Genomic DNA, 21,996 nt, shown 5'->3' with positions numbered 1-21,996 from the left:
GTCAATGGATCACACTTTGAGAAGGAGCTGATTTTGCCGTTTACTGCACACACAAAGAAAAAACTATTGGCCAAGGTGTCACAGACGGAGTGAGTGGACAAAGTTAAGGAGATCAATATGTACATCAAGTACTTTAACAAACGTTGTTTTGTTTACTGGCTGTTTAGACAGCGGAGGTCGATCATAAGCATAAGTCGACTGGAATCAATGAGTTTTAGCAATGCAGAGGGGATGCAGAAGCATTGATGATCTCGGGAAAAAAAAGCTTTGCAGGACTTTCAGCTTAACGGCTCCCACACACAGCTGCGTTCCGTCAACGCATGCCAGTGGGTGTTCCTCGACGGTAGCTATGCTAATGACTTGAAGTAAAACCGTAATGTGATTGGTTGGTGCCGTCCGTAGATTGGCTTGATTTGCCGGTGCCGTCTGTTGGTGCAGCAACAGCTGAACTCCTCAACGCGAGCGGCGGGAGAAACGCAACGGACCCACAATTCAGTTCGGCAACGGATCACGTGAGCCCATGTAAAGTGAATGGGATGTGTCTCCAGCAACGCGATGCACGCAGCTGTGTGCAGGAGCTGTTACGTGTTACATTACAACAGAGAATACAGAGTGCTCTGGCGTCTATCCGTTAATACATCGTGCAAGATTGTAGGCTACTCCAATTTTGCAGATAATTTGTTTCCAATGAGATATGAAGTTCCGAAGCCAATGTTTCTGTAACACGGCACAACTCGCAGAAGTACATCGTATCTCCTGTGAACATTTATGCAAATGTGGAGACCTTTCATTAATTGCTGCATAGCATTTCATTTCAACAAAAGAGTCCTTCAATTCCATTCAACTACCAAATTGCACAGAAAAGCACAGCAGATTTCAATCCAGAGTCTTTATGATGGGCATATTCATTGATATAATTCATATACTTTTTCAAATGTTACACCCATGAATTAATTTTGAAACCTGGCTTCAGTGCTACTAGCTCTGAATACAAGGTAGAGGTTGTGGTAATTTTAAAGCCTGCCAGTTGGCTGCATGCAGGGTTTTAGATGTGGCAGTTAATTTGAATCCACAGTTGTGACAAAATACATACATTCATATAGGACTTTTTTGGACTACGGAAACAGAGAGGGTGGCTGGTAGAGTTCTTACCTGCAGCACTAGAGGCTCTGGGTTGAAAGCTAACGTCATGAGCAGCTGCATCCGCTCTGTGTCCTTCAGGTTCTTCAGAAGGAAGCTTCCGGAGTCCTTGGTCTCGGCGTAGCGCCTCACCACCCGGTCAAGCAGTCTCTGGGACGGACAGTGCACCAGGTCGGACCAGCCCTCCACCACCTCGGGGGTGAGGAGCCGCACGTCACCGTTGAGCCGTGCAAACTCGGTCTTGTACATGGACTGGATGAGGTCACAGCGGGGGCGGCCCGTGGCCCGCTTGCAGATCTTCTGGTCAATGTCGGCCAGCTCCTGGTTGGAGCCGAGGCGCTTGAGCACGACCCGGCGGGTGCCCTCCCGGGGCTCACCGTACTGGGCAAAGTAGACGTTCTTGACGTTGAAGAAGTCCAGGAAGCGAAGGCGACCCCACGTCTCGAAGGACACTTGGCCGTTCATGAACTTGCGGCACCAGCTGGTGCCGAAGCAGGCCGGGCACTTGTTGAGGCCAACAAATCGCCGGTCGGTGAGCTCGTTTCGCTGGAAGGAGGCCAGCAGGCTGTGCGTGTTCATCAGCACGATCACAAACAGGCCCGCCACCAGCAGGAACTTGCTACAGCGGTACAGGCGACTAAACTTCAGAGACAGAAAGCGCATCATGGTGTCGAGCCACAGCGGTCAGGGACGGGGACAAAAAGGGTAGGGAGGAGGGAGCAGGAGGTGAGGGGTGAGGGGAGATTTGAGACGAGAGTCAACGTCTAGGGTTCATCATCATCATCATCATCATCATCATCTGGGGCGGCGGTGGCTGCAGTAGCTAAATCTTGATCCTCGTCATCAACGTCACAGCCATCGTCATCATTGTGGTCACCTTCATCTTCACCACTACTGGCATCCAGAAATGTCTGTGTTGGGAGCGAAGTAGCAGATTTGACTGAGCAGCGGTTTTCCCAATGTCATTTCCAAGAAGTGATGAACCTCCGCCAGTGAGCTTTTCAAGAAAGAAAACAAAAAAAACATTAAGGAATCATGTACATCTCTGACATTTACACAATGTAAATTGTATGAAGAACATAACACACTGTACATAACCACTCAAAACACTTCAACATTGTATGAGAGTGTTGGAATATTGGCAGCTCATGTTGCTTTAATCATATTAGTGCAGGGGATGAATATGTAAAGGTACACTAAAGACCACATCCTTCACTGGAAGTTGAACAGACTTGGAAACCTTAAAGGCTGCTATCACTCACCCACAGTCCAGAGGCAATCATTTAGCCCAGTGACTCAACAGTGACTACAGACTTCCTAGCCAGAACTCTTCCAGCTCAGCCACAGAAAGGCATAAGGCTTTGTGCAATGGACCGCTGTTAGGAACATGCTGTAGGTTCACCATTACTGTTTACACATAATAACGATAATAACCCATTTCTGTGCCACAAATTTAATTAAACGAAAATTAACAGAGTCAACTGGTATAATGCTTTTCCAAATCCTGTAGAGAAGTATTCAGCAATTCATTAGGCTACATGCCTAAGTATACCTAAACTTCATGCTATCTAGGTTTGCATGTTGACACTCACATGCTTCCTTCTATTAAACCAAATGCCAAGTTGGATGTTTTTCAAGGCAGCCTGTGATTCCTGTGAACTAAATCTTGAAAGTGGACTAGGAGTCCAAGCCTCTGAGAGACAGAGAGAAATCTAAGACCTGTCCCAATGTAAATACATGAAAGCTTTTGATTTGTTTTATACTGAAAGTGTCGGATGTTCAGAAGGAAAATATGAGCATGTTCATCGACTGCCTTGCAATTAAAAGTTTGAATGAATTCCTCAAAGTATTTTGTGCCTGAATCATAAAGAGCACAACTCATGCCAAGAAAACTGCCAGCTACTTACAAGGGAGGGCACTTTATCTCACCGTTTCCCTTCATTATAAATCCTAAATGAATTCGGCTGACTCAATACATAAAAGGGCTGCTACAATCTCGACTATGTGATCTTCACAATTAATTTTAATTGGCCAAAATAATTTGTGAGATAACAGAGAACTGCGGATATTGGGGTCTGCTTAGGGGGTATTGTTGAAGACTGGACAATGGTTTATGTCTAACCTTTGCCCCAGCTTCAAGAACAAGGAAATATAATTAACCAATGATAATAACCGTGATGAGAGAGGCTTGGAATTGGGATCTCCAAAAAGATTCAAGATAACGTTGGACAACAGTTTACATATATAGCCCTTGTCCCCTGACTTCAAGAACAAGAAATTATAATTACGCTCAAATGTCTCCAATGATTCCTGCCTGCACTCTCTGATCACATGCAGAGCTAGGCACTCTAAGGCATTCATCATAAATCTGCAAATTAGGTCACATGAAATTCAAAATAATTAGAGGTCTAAATCTCAAACCACTCAACAAACAATTATTTCCCCGAGGCCAGCTCATAAAAAGCAGGTTTAATTAGAGAGACTGCAACACAAATATATTCCTGGAAGTGGATGTTGGACTCAACAAGTGGTCCACACTATTAAAAAAGGTGACTGAGGTGGTCACTAAAGAAGTGTTTCCCTCTTTTTTAACCTTACGCTCTCACTTCGAACAAAATAGAGCAGTCTTAAAGAAAATATGAAGGCCTAGCACCTTGCTGTTAAAGGCATGCTCCCACTCAGCAGTCAAGGGCATGTGATCAAGACAAGCCACAGCAGGCTTCAAGTACGTTCCATCCCACCGCACTGTGATTTAATGATGCCATCAGTGCAGCTGGATGCCAGTGACAGTGGGCTTGTAGATTATCTAGGTGTAAGCCAAGCAGAGATAACGACACTGACGAAGCCGCTTAAGGCAAAACTTCTTCCCTAAATAAAAGCCATAGATATCTGACCGCAGAGCTTTGATATATGCTAGCCTCTTCAAAGTTCCTTTGGTCTAAGGAACCAGGCGCTGAAACAGTCCAGGGGAAAAATTTATTTACATTAGCATACCTAGCAGAGCACAATTTCCCTACTTGTTGTTTCTTTCGTGCCTCTTTATTCTTTTTCAATCACCAAAAGAATCCTTGGGTCAAAGAATTCGCATAGTCGGTTATTTGAGCTGGGATTACTTTTCAGTGTGAATCATCGGGGAATCAATCACAACTCAAGGTAATAATCAGATGCAGCACGTCCTTAAACACAGAGGCGAGCTTTAAAAATCAGTGCATGCACACGCTCCATTGTATCTGCATCGGTCATGATGACCATACCAGACTGTGGTGAATTCCCCCGTGAACATAGACCAAATGGTCATTTTTTTAGGGAGTACAAAGAAAACACAAACAGGACCATCGTTTTGTGTTTTGTGTGTCTGTTGCTCTGCCAGACTAGACATTAATCTTGTTTGAGTTATTGATCTGCATTTACAGCAGCATGCGTGCCATGTCACAGACACAGATGTAGCACAGCCATTCCGTTATGTTCTACAGTCCGTCACAGTGAAATTGCATGAGACGTTCCTGCTCTCCTTCATGACAAACCATCAGTTACACCAGGAGAAGAGAGGGAAAAAAACAAGTCGATAAAAGACTGAGTCCCTCAGATGCATCCAAGATCATCATTAGACACAAGACAGCAGAGGGAGTTTCATTCAGATGTTCGAGCAACTGCTGAGCATGAGGGTAGGTAGTCTTCAGCAAAAGAAGACAGTGTTAAAAAGCTGAACATAAAAAAGCACATGACTCATCCATGACAATTTTGTCCAAACTGTCCCACTTAAACAGATTTAGGTATAGCCCTTCAACTTGAGAAATCAAACAATAGTAACTGCAAGGACAGTGTTTTTTTTTCCAGCTCTCTCAGCTTTTCTTCACATCCCTGTCAGCGCTGCTTGTCCTAAGCTTCCTTTACAAAGTCCTGCAACTGAAGGCTGCTCAGAAAGAAGCAACAAAAGCTTTGCCGTTTTACCCTCCACTCAGTTTAGGCAGAAAATACTTGCATGGAAATGAAAACAAAAAGACTGCTACTCAGTAGTCATTTAAAAAAAAAAAAATAGAGAATGGGCTTTTTTGCAGAGGCTATTTTACTGTTGCCGTTCGGTTCAATAAAGACTACCGCTCATAAATACAAAAGAGGATTGAGCTCAATTAAAATTCCTTTCTATGCAGTTTGCATGTGTAGGCCTACACTTTCTTTCCTTTATTAGTGACTGGTAGGCTACAGCTACACCACTGTGCTCTCAAAGACGAAAAAAAGAAAAACATTGCTATTCTTGTTGACTGACTGTAGGAGTCAATAATGTTTGCTCACATATGCATTCAACATGGCATTATGTTTACTCAGACAGCTTTCAGCTTCTCAACGGAGGAAGTAATATTACTGTAGTTATGCAGTGTATGTAATTCACTACAGGCAAGGCGAGCTGAGCTGACAGATGAACTCCAAGGCAGAGGCCAAACATTCTCCAGCATGCAACATGTAGCCTACAGCACACATGCAGACAAACAAATCAGTAAACTAATTGTTTACTTGGATTTATTCATTCATACCTTTACAAAACAAACATTTTTTTGAGAGTCAAAACGGCAGTTCATAGGCAGGAAGGCAATAGAACATGGAAAAAATGCCTTTCACTGCACTGCCTAGGCCTATACTGTAGAAATACAGTATTTGGAACTTTTTGTAAAGGCCTTATCCCAGCAACTATTTGTTAAATTGGCATTAATGCTTATAATTGAAGGATTTCCCTTGTTAAGTGGCTTTTCTAGCAACATATTACCATGTGAAATATCATTGAGAACTTACTAGAAATTACTAGTTCTAAAGCCTACACGAGGGGAACAAAAGAGACTCCGCGGATATCTCCAGCCGCTTACCACGCACTCTTGGTTGAATAATGACTTCTGAGAAAGTTTGGAAATTCTGTCTGGTGCTCTAAATTCCAACTATATGGGGATGACAGTATGTAGGCCACTCTGACCCACATGTGCAGTAAGGCTATGCGTTGATGCCGAAACCCTTCCTGCCGGAAATCTCGTATGCATGGTGCATACAAATATCCCCATCGGGATCACCAACACCAGCAAACCTACTACAATTATCGTAATTAGAAGCATGCAAGCTAATCGGCGACACTAATTTTAAAACACAACCATCAGTAAGCTAGAATTGTTGCCACTCGCAATTCCTGAAAGCAACACGCAGACGGTCACTGAACTCAAACTCCTGATGTGTGTCGAGTTTATGAAATCCTTCTCATTATAAAATAGGCATTCACAGACCAGCAGTATAGGCTACTTACCAAAACTACCACTCGACTGCAGGAGATGGGTGATTGCTCTATTAACCAATGTGTCCAATTTGAAAATATAGCGATATATGTTGTGACGATACCATACTCCTACCTTCTGAATGTGGACATAAAGTAGGCTGGCCTAGTTCACAAGTAGATTACACTGTTTTGTTGTATTTTGTTGTATTGTCCGACATTGCTGTTCTGGAGTTAAGTAATGGTGCAATCTGACAGATTTTAGTAAATTAGCTTAGCCTATGACGTTCTTCATTGGGAAGTTTTCTGTGGGGTCTTGCTGTATGTATGTAGCCTAACGCTAATTCGAAGCGTCAGCTAGATAAATACATGATGGGTCGTCGTCGTATGCATCTGCAAAAACAAATCACTTATGCACGTGCATCGAGCAAAGTTCTTAAGGTACGCTATCAGTATGCCGATTCAACACGATAGCACCGGGGTTCGGCTCGGCTCCCGAAACAGGAAAGATTACACAGCACAGAAGTTCAGTAGTAGTAAGATAACTTAACAGCAGCAACCCGTTTTAGTCTTGAAGACATATGTCCGCGGAACATAGCCTACTAGGCAATGTTGATTAAGACTACAGCTTACAGTTCCACCGGGGTGTCGTTACATCAGGGTTTACATTCGGGCGATCATTTCCCTAAAATTCCGATGTATTTTCATATGTAAAGTTAGTAAAAGTGTGTACAGAAATGCAGTCCTATAAAAAATATTAGTTTTCTTGGAAATTATCTAAAGCAATGGACCTAGGCTACAAAACAGTATTGGCACATAGGCTAGGAAACGTTTTGAGAACCTACCTGTGTAAAAACTAAATAGAACAGTTGTCAACTGCATTGGAGAGGAAACATTTCCGATCGATATTAAACTCTTCTCCGACCAAGCAAGTCTTGGTCATCGTGGAATCTCGACATCTCCGTGCTTCTTAAATGCATTGGAAGTCCAGTTCTTATTCCCGTAGATAGTTTATTGAATATCATTTCTCCTTTTTTGTAATCCGGGCTCCGTGGTCTTAAGCATTCAAGCAGCGGCACAATAGCTCTCACTTCGACTTTCTACCCCCCTTCAACAGCTCCGGATTCAATCTTTACGACCCCCTTGTCGGTTTACAGCATTTGTTGCTAAGCAGCCATTCCTCAATTGGTTGGTCTTTGAACCCCTCTAATTAAACCCTATTTGTTGTTACTTCACATACAAAGATTTTAGGGAATTTTTGGATGCCCCCAATTGAGAAGGCTATAGACCTCGTTTTACATTAAAGATAACAAATTGTAGCAACCCTTGGGTCCAGCAACCTTTACTGATGTCCCCTACTGAAAGGCAGCTCAGGATTAATGGCCTAACATGACCTTTAAATAGCCTACCAATAACGTTAAAAAGCTACAGTAGCCTATAACAGTCTTACAGTAGGCTATTTGTTTGTAGGCCAACTTGTAAATAGGCTTTTGAACCATTTGGACACTGAATTAATTCAGTGAATATTATTTTTTGTCTGTAGCCATTATGTATTTGATATATTTCGTATGCATTGACTTGGGTGTAGGCCTAGGTCTATAAATGTGTTAACAAAATTCAGGGTGTCATGAATTTCCCCTGGGGATCAATAAAGTATCTATCTATCTATCTATCTGGATATGGTAAATATTCACTGCACACAGCATTTTTTATGTAGGAAGTTGCAAAACATGTCTCCTTTAAAAATAGCACTATCAGTGGAGAGGGGAGTGAGTGAATATCACAATGAATATTTTAACAGAAAGCCTAAAGTTAGTGGGAGTCAGCCCTCTATGTTGTGCACTAAGGCCAGTGCCTTGTCAGTCAGGCTCATCCAAACTACAAGTTTTACTGTATCTTTGCAATTCTACAGCATTGTGACAGAATAACTAGTTCACCAATTTTGTATGTAATGACTCAAGCAATTAAATGAAGACTATTAGTTTTATTGGGAACAACTATTCATCATCCATAAGTATAGTTCATTTTGACTGACATGACAAAGCAACTGATACATGTCCAAAAGCATTTGCAATTTGTTCAGAGGAAGGAGAAATTGCTACTATGATGCGCATGATGAGAATTTTCATTCTGATCTGAGAAAAGCACCAAAGCGACTGAGAAAAACTGTAACTATCTTGTTCATAAACAATGGTGTCAAGACTTCTCATTTTGATGACACTGGCAGTTTCATTGACATGAAGACTTGCTTTTGAGGAATGGACTATCCATTTTGAGCAAGTGACGTGCTTTTGCAGGTTATCCACTAGGTTTTGCAGTTTGCACTAATTGTTTTGTGAAATGCACTAACTGCTGTGCAAATGTTAATAGTGATGTGAGAAAAGCACCAAAACTGTAAGCAATGAGCTTGAATTGTTTTCATCCATTGCCTGATGAAAATTCTTATACTGCATATTGTAGCCTATACATTGCATAGGCCTGTTTCATGGGTCCTGACTGTCATGACATTTGTATTTTATAAACCGACCAGCTTTTTGAATTCAATGTTACAATGTGAATTTCTGCACAGTTATGTAGGCTACTTCCAGTGAAAATTCCTGTGAGGTCCAAGCTATGTTCAACTTTCCCCAGTACACTGATGCCCTCTGGTGTTCATGTTGTAGAGGTGTCTGTGCACATCATTAATGAGAATCTTAGGTCTGACTCGAGCTATCACAGAGGCACAGATAGAGTTTAAAATTTCATCTTAAGAGTTTGCCATGGCATTGTTCATAAAAGCACTTTGCAATTGGTCACATAGGGGAAGACCCATTTGGAAAGGAAATGAAAGATTGAATGGGGAAGGAAAGATCATAAAGCCTGAGGTTACTGTGTTTCAGACTGACAGAAGCTGTGTGACTTCATTATGCTGTGATGCCACTGTGGTATTCATTGACTCTCTTCCAATATTTGAGAGTAAACATCTATTCAAAATCTCCAAACAATGTTCTTTGTCCAGTTGCTGCAGAATTTAAATAGATAGATAGATAGATAGATAGATAGATAGATAGATAGATAGATAGATAGATAGATATGGGGTATGGAAGCATACAGTATGTATATATATAGGAGCAATTTAAGGATCATGCCCTGAGGACCAGCTTTCTCTCGGACTATGAATGTGTCAGCCTTGGGCATGAGCAGGTCTCATTAGTCTGCAGAGGAGAGAGGAGGATGCTGTCCCCGGCAGAATTCAGCTCATTAAGCAGACGGCCCAGATGGACTCGGCCTGGAAAAAGATAAGGCTATCATCACATTACAGGGTCCATTCAGTGGCTGGTCATTGGGGAACCAGGTTCTTGCAAACCGCAGTCAAATTTAATTTAGCATCAAGGTAATTAGCCAGTAGTAAAGACCAACCTCACACTTGGTCTGAGAGAGAGAGAGAGAGACTGTGTGTGTGTGTGTGTGTGTGTGTGTGTGAGAGAGAGAGACTGTGTGTGTGTGCGTGTGTGTGTGTGAGAGAGAGAGAGAGACTGTGTGTGTGTGTGTGTGAGAGAGAGAGAGAGAGACTGTGTGTGTGTGTGTGTGCTGGGATGCCACCCATTTGAGCTTGTTGCACATATATATGCATCATTTGCTTTGTTACTAAAGCATCTGTCATCAAGTTTTTTTTTTCTTTTTTGAGCAGCAAAGTCTGTGGTGTCTGGAGGTCCTTCTGCTGCTTGGGTAATTGATTTAGTGGAAAATCTTTCTTGTAAACAGTTTGGCAAAGTAGGCAGAAGTCGGCTCAGGAGAAGTTTCCACTCTCCTCATGCCCAAATGGAAACCAATTGTGCTTAGTCTGCCTGACAACACCAGCTGGATCCATCAGTTGTCATTACAACAGCCAGATAAGTTTGCTGCAATAGCCCATATCTCACATGCCTTATCCATGTAATGTTCAGTTCTCCCCCAACTGTCTGAGCATCTATGTATTTATCTCAAAAGGCTTTGTGTTACAGCAAATTATTAAAAAGACTGAGCTTTTTGGATGAAAGTTGATGAACTAAGAATTACTTTAGATATAATGACTGATTGCAAAATGTTATGTTTATTCATTCAAATCACATATATTTTAGCCATTTTGAAGTTCATCATCACTTCACTATCTATGAACACATACACATCCTCTTCTACCTCCAATATCCACTAGATGGTGCTCATGTCCCACGTGCCAGTGAAAGTTGAAGTGCATGAGAAAGTGATTCATCTCACTGAAGTCAGGGTCTTAATGAGAAACCCTGATGTTTCAAGGCATGGAGCTTCACAGCACATCCCATTAGCTTACATGAAAAAGACTGGCATTTTGATAGAGTCTCACACAAAGCACAGTTATGATTGTTGCACAGTGGTGATTAACTCACCTGCCCAGAGGTTGGGGAAAAACAACCATTTATTCATCTTGGTCAAATGGCCCTTCGGCAAAAAGATATTTCCGAGAAGCTAAAACACTAACACTGAAACAGAAGTAATAAGCGCTAACACACACACACACACACACACACACACACACACACACACACACACACACACACGCACAACACACACACACACACAACACACACACACATACATGTACACACACACAGCATCCATTCCAGAATAGAGAGGTGGTAGGGTCATTACCAGAGGATGTGGAACTGCGCTGTGCCAGCATTTTGAATGCAAATGAGATACTGTATCAGCTGAAGAGTAACTCTGATTCCAGATTCACTTCCTTACATGCTCTGTGTGTTGTGTGCACTCGATCACTTGATAGTAACATTGCACCATTGGCAATGCATTTCGATAGTCGTAAATGCCGGGGTATTCTCAGCGTAAAGTCTCTATGTACTTACAACCGTTTTACCCCAGTTGAGTTATACTGTGTACTGATATTTTGGTATTTGTCTGTATGTCTTGGTTACTGTTAGCCTTCTAAATGTAAACAGCTATGAAAGGCCTAAACATGCTTTTATGATACCTTTGAGACCACATTCAGTCAGACCTTCAGTAAGCAAGAGAAATTAAGGCTTTTTAAATATGTGTAGCGGACATTTCAAAGGTCTCTACATATTCAATATTTTGGAGATCAAAGATGCCTTTCACTAAAGGTTTTCATCCAGGCAGTCTGACCTCCTGGAAAGGCCTCACTCGCAAACCTCATGCATAAACATGTATCTCTGAGCTGTTTTGCCATGCTTCAGTTCTCTGGGATTTACAAATAAGCCATTTATTCTTGTATGTATTTTGACCTTTTTTCCCCCACTATGTTTTCACTTTGAGCTCATCTTCTATACTTGTGTAGGCACTAGGCAGTTATGTTTACTACATGGTTAGGTGGAGTTTTAGAGCTCAGGGGAGATTGGAGGTGAGTAGTAGAGGTGATGTACTGTACTTGTGCGATTTTAATTAGTCCACTAGAGGACCTATCTAGTGTTATGGCTGGAAGGCAAATAGCATTGGGAGACAGATTAGAATATGAAAGAGTATCTTGACCTCATCAGACATAAGAAAAACAATCATATCCTATTGGCTATGAATGCAATACCTGAAAGTGTAAGGGCAGTTTACTCTCACACAAAGGTCGTAGACATCATTACACTCATAGATTGTTAGACTGGGAGCTATTTTGACAGAGGGACAGGTACATTTGTCTCCTGTTTTGAAAGGCTTGTCTTGCTTTTCCCAATGAGAAGGATGACTGTCAATTACCTAAGTGCCTCTCCAGCACCCTCCATCTCCCTCTAGCCCTGGGAGAAAGGAGACAAAGGACACTTTTTTAAGGCATAGCTCAACACTTATGAACCACGATGGGCCACCAAACCTTTTTCCATGGTTGCATTGTGTCCTGATGTATATTTGTTTTGTTTTATGGTCTATGTCAGTGTTTTAGGCCACAGGTTCTCAAACCTTTCTATGCCTACCCCCCCCAACCATACTACAGTGCCATATACGTAATAGCGCCTAGGTCTGGCCTACTACCTCTACTATACTACTCTATTTACAGGGATTGGTGATGCATTCTCTCTCAGTTTTGCATTGTTGCATTCTCTCTCAGTTTTGTACAAACACACAACCTCAGGTTTTCCTCATCCTGCTTTGAACACAGTTGTGGTGCATTTTGAGCACCATCGGCGTGTGCTGGCGACTCAAATAAAATCTCCTGCGACCCAGCCGTGGTCCCAGTCTTTGGGAACCAATGTTCTACTCCAACGCCCTTCATGTTGACATTTTTTTTTGCTGTGTAATTTTAGATCAAACAATTGCCCCTGATGTAATGCAATATGCAAACAGACTGGTCCTCTCAGGGGATGTTTGACAGTTTAATGGAGCTCTCTTCACACGTGGGAAAACGGCTGTTTGTAGATTTAGCCTACCAGCCCGAGACTATGGTGGCTGAAGAGTGGCTCGCTCATTCTGACGCTCTCCACAACTAAGTGCTCCATGTAACCAATTTTTGACATTAGGCATCTGATAAAAAGGTTTGATTAAGGTCCAGTCCCCCCCCTTTTTTTCTCCTTTTTCTCCAACTCTCCAAATCTCCGACCTTAAAGGCGCTATCGAAAACACTCTAAAAGCTGCTCCTTGAGCTACCTGTCACCAGAAAGGTTTTGTCATGATAAAAGGGCCTCCTTGATTGCCCCAATGGCGTGTCAAAAAACCTCTCGCCAAATCTATAAAACTAGTAAATAAAAATAATAATAATAAAAAAGATGATAGGAATTAGTCACTAGCACAACACCTTCTTCTTCTGCAGGAAATAAATCAGATGGATCATGTACAGTATGTGAGATTAATCTCTGCTGTTTTGCTAGGTTGAGACAGCTGTCAACACCTCTGTCTGAGCTCTCTCTGTTTGTGTGTGTGTGTGTGTGTGTGTGTGTGTGTGTGTGTGTGTGTGTGTGTGTGTGTGTGTGAGGACCAGTGAGGACCGATGATGTTCCGTTAAAGATCCACTCGGCGGGGCATCATGGCTGGGAGCATTGAGGCGATTGATTCCAGATGCATTCTGGATGAGCCTGCTCCTCATCACTCACACTGGAGCACTCTCATTTGTCTCATTCATCTCCGACAGCAGCAGCGACTGGGAGTGAACCTACTCTAAACTATCTCTTTCCTACTCTAAACGATATCTTTCCTTTTACAAATAACATTTTTTACCTCATTATGTGTTTTAAAAAGGGCCTAAATATGAGTGATTACAGGAGGAATCATTTCTCCTGTTTCCACAAACGTTATTGCAAATGTCACAATGAAATTCTACAGGAATAAACCTATGTTTCAGCACACTGCTTCATAGTTGTTTACCTACAAGACATTTGTGTGAAATCATAAAATATGTTAGTTATTTATTGTCATACCATCCATACATAGTGTTTAGTTCTTACCTAAGATCATTTTGGTATAGCAACAGTCCTCTGCTTTTGACAGGCATTTACAGGTAGGTGAAATACTGTCTTGCTTTCATTTACAACTTGGAGCAGACAGCGTAGAAAACTGTTGCATCTTGCCTTCCCAGAAATCATTAAACAAGCTTCCGCCAAGCTCCCATTCAAAGTGGCCTACTCGTGGGCCCTGTCAGTAGTATAATGCTGGAAATGCTGAATGTGTTTTTACCCATAAACTAGAATTTTGCGCAGAAGCGCTGATCTTGCAGCAGGGCCTGAGACGTAACCCATCAATCCAGTCCCCTGAGCCAGTCAATAAAAGAATAGCTCCTTTTCCATTAGGTGCCTGTGCTATCTGCCTGCTCCTAGCCAGAGCAGGGGCCAGACGGGGGAGAATGTATGAATACCATCCAATAAATGTCAACAGGCCAGGATAAGAGATACTGCTCTCTCTCAGCAGCATCATATCTATGTGGTGGAGCGTGACGGCATAAATAGAAATGGCATTTTTATGCATAGAGGGATACACCCCATTAAACCTGACTCTCTGACTTCGTCTGTGTGCACAACTGCGGGTAATGTTTCTGACAAGAGCGCTCAGGCGTCAGTGGAAAAAAAGGGGGTTCTATGCGCTTCATCAAAGATGGTTGTATTTACCTCATCAGAGAGGTCATTTCCCTTTCTGCCAATTCTTCGTTTGAATATTAAACTGTGTTGGCACAAGCAACCTTGAATGGCCCCTGTTGCAATGAGAAACGACTTAGTGTGTATGTGTCACAATCCTGACTGGTCAGTTGTCACTGGTACTTTAGCAGAAGTGCTTTTGTATTACAGAGATGAACTCAGGGCATGAGCACTGGATGAATTATGAGCTAATTAATTTCTGTTAATTTCTTGTACCTAGTAGGCCTAATGCCTTTTACCTAGATTTCTACCTAGTATTATTATACAGCTCTTCAGAATGCAGAAAGTACCATTAGCATGAAGCGGGATAATTTCCACTGGTCATTATCAGAAAATAAGTCTCAACAGGTTGAACAGAACCCCGAGGTGAAGCGGAGGACCAGTGAACAATATATTATCCATAACATAATTACCTCCAAGCTAATGCTGTGTGGCAGCACAGTAAAATCTTCACCTCCCATATAGTGGACATATTTTTATACACTGCCTTCCTGTTCGTTCTGTCCTGTCCAAAGGCCGCAGTATAGCTGCCCGTCAGTCACAATGTTGTAAACGCCACCATGTTGAAGAGAGCACTCAGCTGAACAGCTGTGGGACGAGAAGCACAGACAGCTGCTTCTCCAGACAGGGGAGCTCTAAGACCCACCTCCGATGGAGAGAGAGAGAGAGAGACAGAAAGAGAGAGAGAGAGTGTGTGTGTGTGTGTGTGTGGTGTGTGTGTGTGGCAATTGTTCTGTTATTATTCAATAAATGTGCACAAAATGTCATATTAATAAACTCATATAATCAAATTTGTTAGTCAATTATGAAAACTTATTATAACATAAATACAAAATATGCATAACATATCATATACTTACATTATACTACGTAACAATATTCAATTTTAATTGATTGATTTTTGACACAAAACAAGTCATAATATGCATGCAAATAACTACAAAGCCCAATTCAAGTCAACTATAAATCACCTTAGCGTCTGAAACTTCATACAGCTTAACTATTCAGACCTTTGGGGTCTAGCGAAGCTCATGGCCTCAAAAGTGGCTTTTGCGCTGATGACAAAGTTATGTATCATATGTCTGAGCAGGACGGTGGTGGGGATACAGCGAAAGCGTTTTAAACTGGCAGATTTGCAAGAGAACGGTCCTCATATGACAGCCCTGAGCTGGTTGGTTGTTGTGTTATGCCAGGGTGATTATTCAATTACAGGCTTCCTCAGCCCGAGTGCAGGAGATCAAACCACATAATTACATAACAGCTGCTGAATTAGTCAAGGGGCTGGTGTGTGATCAGGCCGCGAACTGGAAGCTTTCTGTTTTGTGTTTGTTGCCGCTGTGAAAGTGTTTAATATATAAGCTACTGTATACATGACATTTTCCAACTTAATGGTCCAAATCACAGGTTTCTCCTATTGCTTAGTAATTTAATGAAGATGACTGACGAATGAGAATCCCACAAGGACTTAACAAATGCTATATGTTAGACTGTCTGTCTTTCCGTCTGTCTGTTGTAGTGGGTGTGAGGGTACTGTATATCATGGGTCTACATATGTACAGAGGTGTCAAAAGTATTCACATTCATTACTCAGGTAGAACATTCAGAACATGTTTGGTGATGGTGGAGGTTATTGTCCAATGTTTCAACAATATCAGTGGTATTAAATAGTTCCTAGCGTGTTGAGTGTATATATTGTGAATGTGAATAATACAGTGTGATTTTTTTATGTTAAAAGTTGCAATTGGTGAATAAACTCTTTTGAGAGGTGGATAAACTCTATTTCTGAAATTTCAGAGGTAGGTAAATTGTGTTTACTTGCGTTTAGCCTCCACTACATCCCTGGATATAGGGTTTAAAAAGACTTCTGTAGAAGTTGAAGTGTACAGTAAACCATAAACTCAAGTAAAAGTACTTGTTTCAAAACTACTTAAAGTATAAAAGTAAAAGTAATGTAAGGGAAAACAATGCCATTAAGGACAAAAGCTTATGCCGTGCCACAGGGGCCTATAGTGCTCTACCCCACCTCCCCCAAAAAACATTAATATGTTATATTAAAATGTTAATGTTGAAAAATGTTAGATGCACTGGGCTACCTGTTCAGCCGCACACAGTATATGCATTTTAGTATAGGTATGGCCAAGGACGTACAAAGGTTGGTTGGCAACCACCTTGCTGGTGCTTGGTTTGGTTGGGAAATTTTGTTCGAGTTCTCTCGAGTCTCTGCCACGGACATCTTTGTACTTGGCTACATACGTCTGCTATGTCCTTGCCGGAGTGTGACGTTCTTAGTGTCTTAGTGCGCAGGTGCAATGGATCACATACAAACCAATAGGATGTCGGAATGGTATATGTTTATACTTCTAATCCAACCACAATCAAATTCACTCTATCCGGATGGCGCGATTTAGCTGGATAGGTTTTTTTTTTTTGAACGATGACGTCGGAATGAAAACAAGCCGAAACAAAATAGGAGTAACGAGGCTATTTTTAAAATGTAAGGAGTAGAAGTAAAAAGTCGGCTGAAAAATAATTACTCCAGTAAAGTATTGATACCCAAAACTTCTACTTAAGTAAGGTAACAAAGTATTTGTACTTCGTTACTTGACACCTCTGCATATGTATGTGTCTGTGTGAATGCATGCATTTTGATTTAATCTTGCCCTGCTTTAAGTCATGCTTAAAAAATGTGCCATGGAAAAAGTGAGGCCATATGCGGTCATCGTTCATCACCCCCCTCCACACACACACACACATACACACTCCTCACCCTCACTGCGCTTTCCTGTGAGTGACATAGAGTGAGCAGCCAGGCACTGACATGAACTCAGACAGCTTATATAAGCCCAAAGCATTCTGACAACTGCTGAGCCTACTGGGCCTCCCTCTCCCTCTATCCCTCTCTCTCCCTCTCTCTCTCTCTCCCTCTCTCTCTCTCTCTCTCTCTCTCTCTCTGTATGTGTGTGTGTGTGTGGAAGTAGCGTATAAATGTGCTCAATACAAAATTGCCTCCTGAAATAAAAACATATCATAATGCCTTCATTTTTCTCCACTGCAATCTGACAAGAAATGCAACAATCCACAATGCAGAAAAATGATTTTTTGAAGTAGTGTCAAATGGCACTGCAGAAAACTTTTTTACATTGTTCTCACAATCTTTTTTCAATTAAATTCACATAATTCACGTGGTGTATTTCCATATTATGATTGTGTGTGTGTGTGTGTGTGTGTGTGTGTGTGTGTGTGTGTGTGTGTGTGTGTGTGTGTGTGATTGTCTCTCCCTCTCTCTCCTACTTTTTTAACGTCAGTGTGCCTTTGTGCCTTTCCGACGCTGCCATATTAGCCATTGCTCTCCTACACACGAGCTGTAGGCATCAGCAGCCTTGGCTGTTCACAGGGCCGAGGTGTTCTCTGATCTTATGCAGCCCCCTCCACTGTGCGATAACACTGATAAATGAGCTTCGCTCAAGCTGTCACACTCCCCCAGTCCTGTGGTGTTATATCCGGATAGTGAAGCTTCTGCTTTTAACACTTAACACGGACGGGCATCTCTGCCTCTTCTCTTAACACTTAACACACATGGGAACCTCAGGCTGTATTGCTCTTTGTGGTGAAGGCTGTAACAGTGTATATAGACGAATAATGACAATACATTTAAAGTGTGTGTATGTATGTGTGTGTGTGTGTGCGTTTCTCTCTCTCTCTCTCTCTCTCTCTCTCTCTCTCTCTCTCTCTCTCTCTCTGTGTGCCAACACATGCATGTGTGTGTAGAAGGATGATTGGGAGTGCAAGAGAAAGAGTGAGAAAACAGAATGAGAGATTGCAGGGGATTAAGCCCAGTTGTTAAGCTTTGTGTAGAAAAGATGTGTGTGCATAGTTCACATGTCGCCCATCTGTACCTTACTTGCATGCAGTGACATGTCTCACACAAACACACCTGCATGCCTTACTTCTAGACCCACCTGAGTGAACCCAGATCAATCTGACATCACCTCATTTTGCCTGGATTGTCCTGACACAATCTGGCGCTGAGGGGGTTTGTGTGGGCTCTTGCATGAGTGCCTCCTCCACCAATATCAGCCATCTGTCCTAGTGAGGGGAGAATACAGCAAGAGACTGTACAAGAAAAGGCACTGATTCCTATTCACAGTGGAGAATGAAACAATCTCCATCAAGGAGAGAGAGAAAAACAGAGGAAGGGGAGATAAAAGAGGGAAGACAGAGGAAATGATGTATGAGAAAATATCAATTCAAAGAGAGTAGAGGTGCATGGGAGAGAGGGAATAGAGAGAAAGGGAGATGGAGAGATAGAGGGAGAAAGAGGGAAGCGGAGGTGAACAGACAGCATTCTGGCTGCAGATAGACAAGTGCACTGAGGAGCACTGTGACTCTTTGGCTGCCCCTCCTCCTCATCCTCTCCCCCTTCTCCCCCTGCCAGTAATGAGGGAGAAAGCCACAGGCAGGCCCTGGGGCTCCAAGCACAACAGTAAGTAGAGTAAGAGGCATGGTGGCCCCAGTGTGTGTGTGTGTGTGTGTGTGTGGGGGGGGGGGGGGTGTTGTACTAAACCTGTGTTGTAGCTGTTGTTTTCGTTGCCGGTAATGCTTCCCTGTTTTGGGATGTTCTGTTACAATGATTTATTCTTATTCTGCCTCCTTGTCAGTATGTTGGGGAGGAAGATGAGATGAAGATGAGAGTTGGAGATATGAGAGTTGTCTTAACATTTTGACAGTTAGTTGTTTCTTCCTCTGTCTACTGCTTATTCTTTTTAGTACGGCATCTGTCTGCCAGCATATGCATGCTGTCCCTCTCTTGTACTGGTATCCCTGAAAGACCTTGGAGTTGTATTTTATTGCTGAACGTCTAGAAGAGATCTGATGTGGCCATCAAAGCAGTTATGTTACAGTTACTTTATTTCCTTTTTCATGCCTGCAGCTTTTCTCCCATGTTAGAATCTTTCATAAATTTAATTTCCAAAACTTTACAACTTTATTCCAAACTACATCAATACTAACTGAAACTGACAATAGTGTGGCATGGTGTTGTGTAGACGGCTCAAATAAAAGCCTTACTATATCAAAGAATCCTTTTTTTTCAGCATGTACTTGTGTTCACGTTGAGTATATTAACAGCTGCTGCAGTTGCATCTGAACTGAGACTAGTATGAGAGAAGACATGACTGCACTTGAACTAATGCAGCCCCACTCCGCCTTTATGAAATCCATACTGTTCATAAACACACAGCCTCAGTAGAAAGCATACTACTATAGAAAGCAAACTACTTACGACGTTTAATGACATTACATGCTGAAAACACATTGCCACTCCAATCAAGACAGAGCAGTGATGCTGTGGCATAACCTTCCTTTCCACTTCCCTCTATAGAAATTACAGGTTGACATTTCTGGAATAAAGAGTTGCATCAATGATACACAAGCCTCTCAGTGCTGGGGAAAGACAATACATCTTTACGAGCCAACCTGCTTACTGAGGCAGATCTAATAACGCTGCAGATGACGAGAGGTCAATCTGACCCCCTGCATAAGTAGACTAAAGTCACAGTCCTGCGCCCATAACCCTCCAGTTTAAAACATTTACTGTGTGCGTACCTGTATGCAAGGGTTGTGCTGCTGTGGATAGCGATGCAGTGGAGGTCGTTTAGCTCGGAGCTGACATCTCTCCATAATGCATGAGTCAAAAACAAGCGTGGCCCAGCAGCCATGCTCAGCAGCAGGGATAAATCACTCATGCCTGACGGCAGTGTAGCCGAGGGGGGAGGAAAACCAGTACCTGGCCTGGTCAAGGCACAGCAGCTCGAGTAGACATTTCCTCTGCCACATGAGTAAATAAATGCATGTGTGTGAGCATGAAGGTGGCAGAGGTAAAACTGGTCATGAGAGAGCCATGCAGGTTGCTCTATCAACTTGAAGGGGTTTTCTCTGACTCTGCAAGTCTCTGCAAGTCACAAGTCCACAACAAGAAATGTTATGGATATTTATCCTCACTAGACTATACTACTATACGACCATTTTAGACAACAAAGAAAGAGACCATGGACAGGCTGAATAACATGTGCCTATCATGTGTGTGTGTGTGTATGTGTGTGTGTGTGTGTGTTATTGTTGTGGGATGACACGGTGTCAGTTTCAGGCTTGAACCTGAATCTCATCTTCAGGCTGCAGGAAGTCTCTCAGCCACTGGGACCGGCAGGCAGGTCAGGGCATGTCAGAAATGTACAGATATACATATACAGACACCATGGGAGTCGATTATCCAAGGGTACGTGTCCCACCCACTTTTTATAACTGTTCATGTAATATCGAATGTCCATGTCAGACAAGATTACACACAGCTCAAAACACTTGTGAAGGCTTTCTCGTTTTGATTACAGCGGCGCTAGGTAAAGTTAAATCCATGTCAATAAAACATTGCTAACATTAGTGAACAGTTTTTGTGAGTGCTACATCCCAAATACAGAATTAACAAAGTAACAAATATTAACAAAGTAATTAACAAACACCCACTTTCAAAAAGCCTCCGACGCCCATGACAAACACACACAGAGACAAACGCAGACACACACACACACACACACACAGCCTTGCTGATAGTGATTCACATTCACAGAGCACACATTCTCTCTCTCTCTCTCTCTCTCTCTCTCTCTCTATCTCACACACACACACACACACACACACACACACAAACACTTACTCAGCTTTGCCCCCCTACCACACACACACACACACACACACACACACACCAACACTCCTATGGGAGTTTCAGTCCACTGTTCCCATGGAAGCCTACATTCTCCTCTAATTGGGTGGAGAGATATGTGTTTGTTGTTTTCATCTGCGACAAGTGATGATGCAGTTATTCTAGGGTTTATGAAGCACCATCTTTCTACAATGTTATTATTAAAAACGAAGACTTAAACTTACAATTTCTCTCTCTCTCACACACACACACACACACCCACAAAGACATAGACAGACACAATAACACGCACGCTCACACATTTTCTCTGGTCCTTTTGGGAGATTCTCTCCACTGCATAATTTTGGCTCTCCTACAGAGAGAGATAGAGAAAGATAGCATAAGGAAAGGGAAGAGATCAGGGAACATGTAATATGGCTGAACGTTTTTTTCATTGTTTTCTTTCCCCTAACTTAGACACACCAGTCCTCTGTCAGATGGTGGCTCCCTGGTTTACTCTCTCCCTCTCTCTTTCTCTCTCTCTCTCTCTCTCTCTCTCTCTCTCTCTCTCTCTCTCTCTCTCTTCTGTTTATGCAACACAGTATGTTGCTGTCATACTGGAGAAGACAATGCCCTGCTGGTCCCTTCCTGTGAGACTGGACAGTCAAAGCACTGCATTCAGGACGAGTCTGAGAAGCACACAGTCGTGGTTTGTGTTTATCGAGAACAATAATGGTGTAGAAAGACTAATCCAAGGCTTTTTCTGTACAGGGTACTTTGGCTTTGTATTGTTTTGATTTGTTGTTTTATGTGCATTATTGAGACACAGAGAACAA

At 42.3% G+C, this 21,996-nt stretch overlaps 1 protein-coding gene across 3 annotated transcripts in view; it reads right to left on the bottom strand.

Moving 5' to 3' along the window:
- Positions 1-21,097, bottom strand: part of dipk2aa (divergent protein kinase domain 2Aa) — a 28,250-nt gene extending 7,153 nt beyond the window's left edge. The window contains exons 1-3 of one of the 3 annotated variants that reach the window (XM_042090784.1): positions 21,087-21,097; positions 7,237-7,481; positions 1,153-2,137 (exon numbers count right to left, since the gene is read on the bottom strand). In XM_042090784.1, coding sequence (XP_041946718.1) covers positions 1,153-1,806 — 654 coding nt within the window. In that variant the 5' untranslated portion in view covers positions 1,807-2,137; positions 7,237-7,481; positions 21,087-21,097. Of the gene's footprint in view, positions 1-1,152; positions 2,138-6,424; positions 6,908-7,236; positions 7,609-21,086 lie in introns of those variants that run through there. The other 2 variants (XM_042090776.1, XM_042090795.1) reach the window with 2 other exon arrangements.
- Between the last annotated feature and the right edge of the window lie 899 nt (positions 21,098-21,996).

Source organism: Alosa sapidissima, chromosome 1, assembly GCF_018492685.1.
Source record: "Alosa sapidissima isolate fAloSap1 chromosome 1, fAloSap1.pri, whole genome shotgun sequence".
Lineage (NCBI taxonomy): Eukaryota > Metazoa > Chordata > Actinopteri > Clupeiformes > Clupeidae > Alosa > Alosa sapidissima.
Note: the sequence above shows the minus strand (reverse complement) of the source record. Positions and strands in the feature narration are given on the sequence as shown.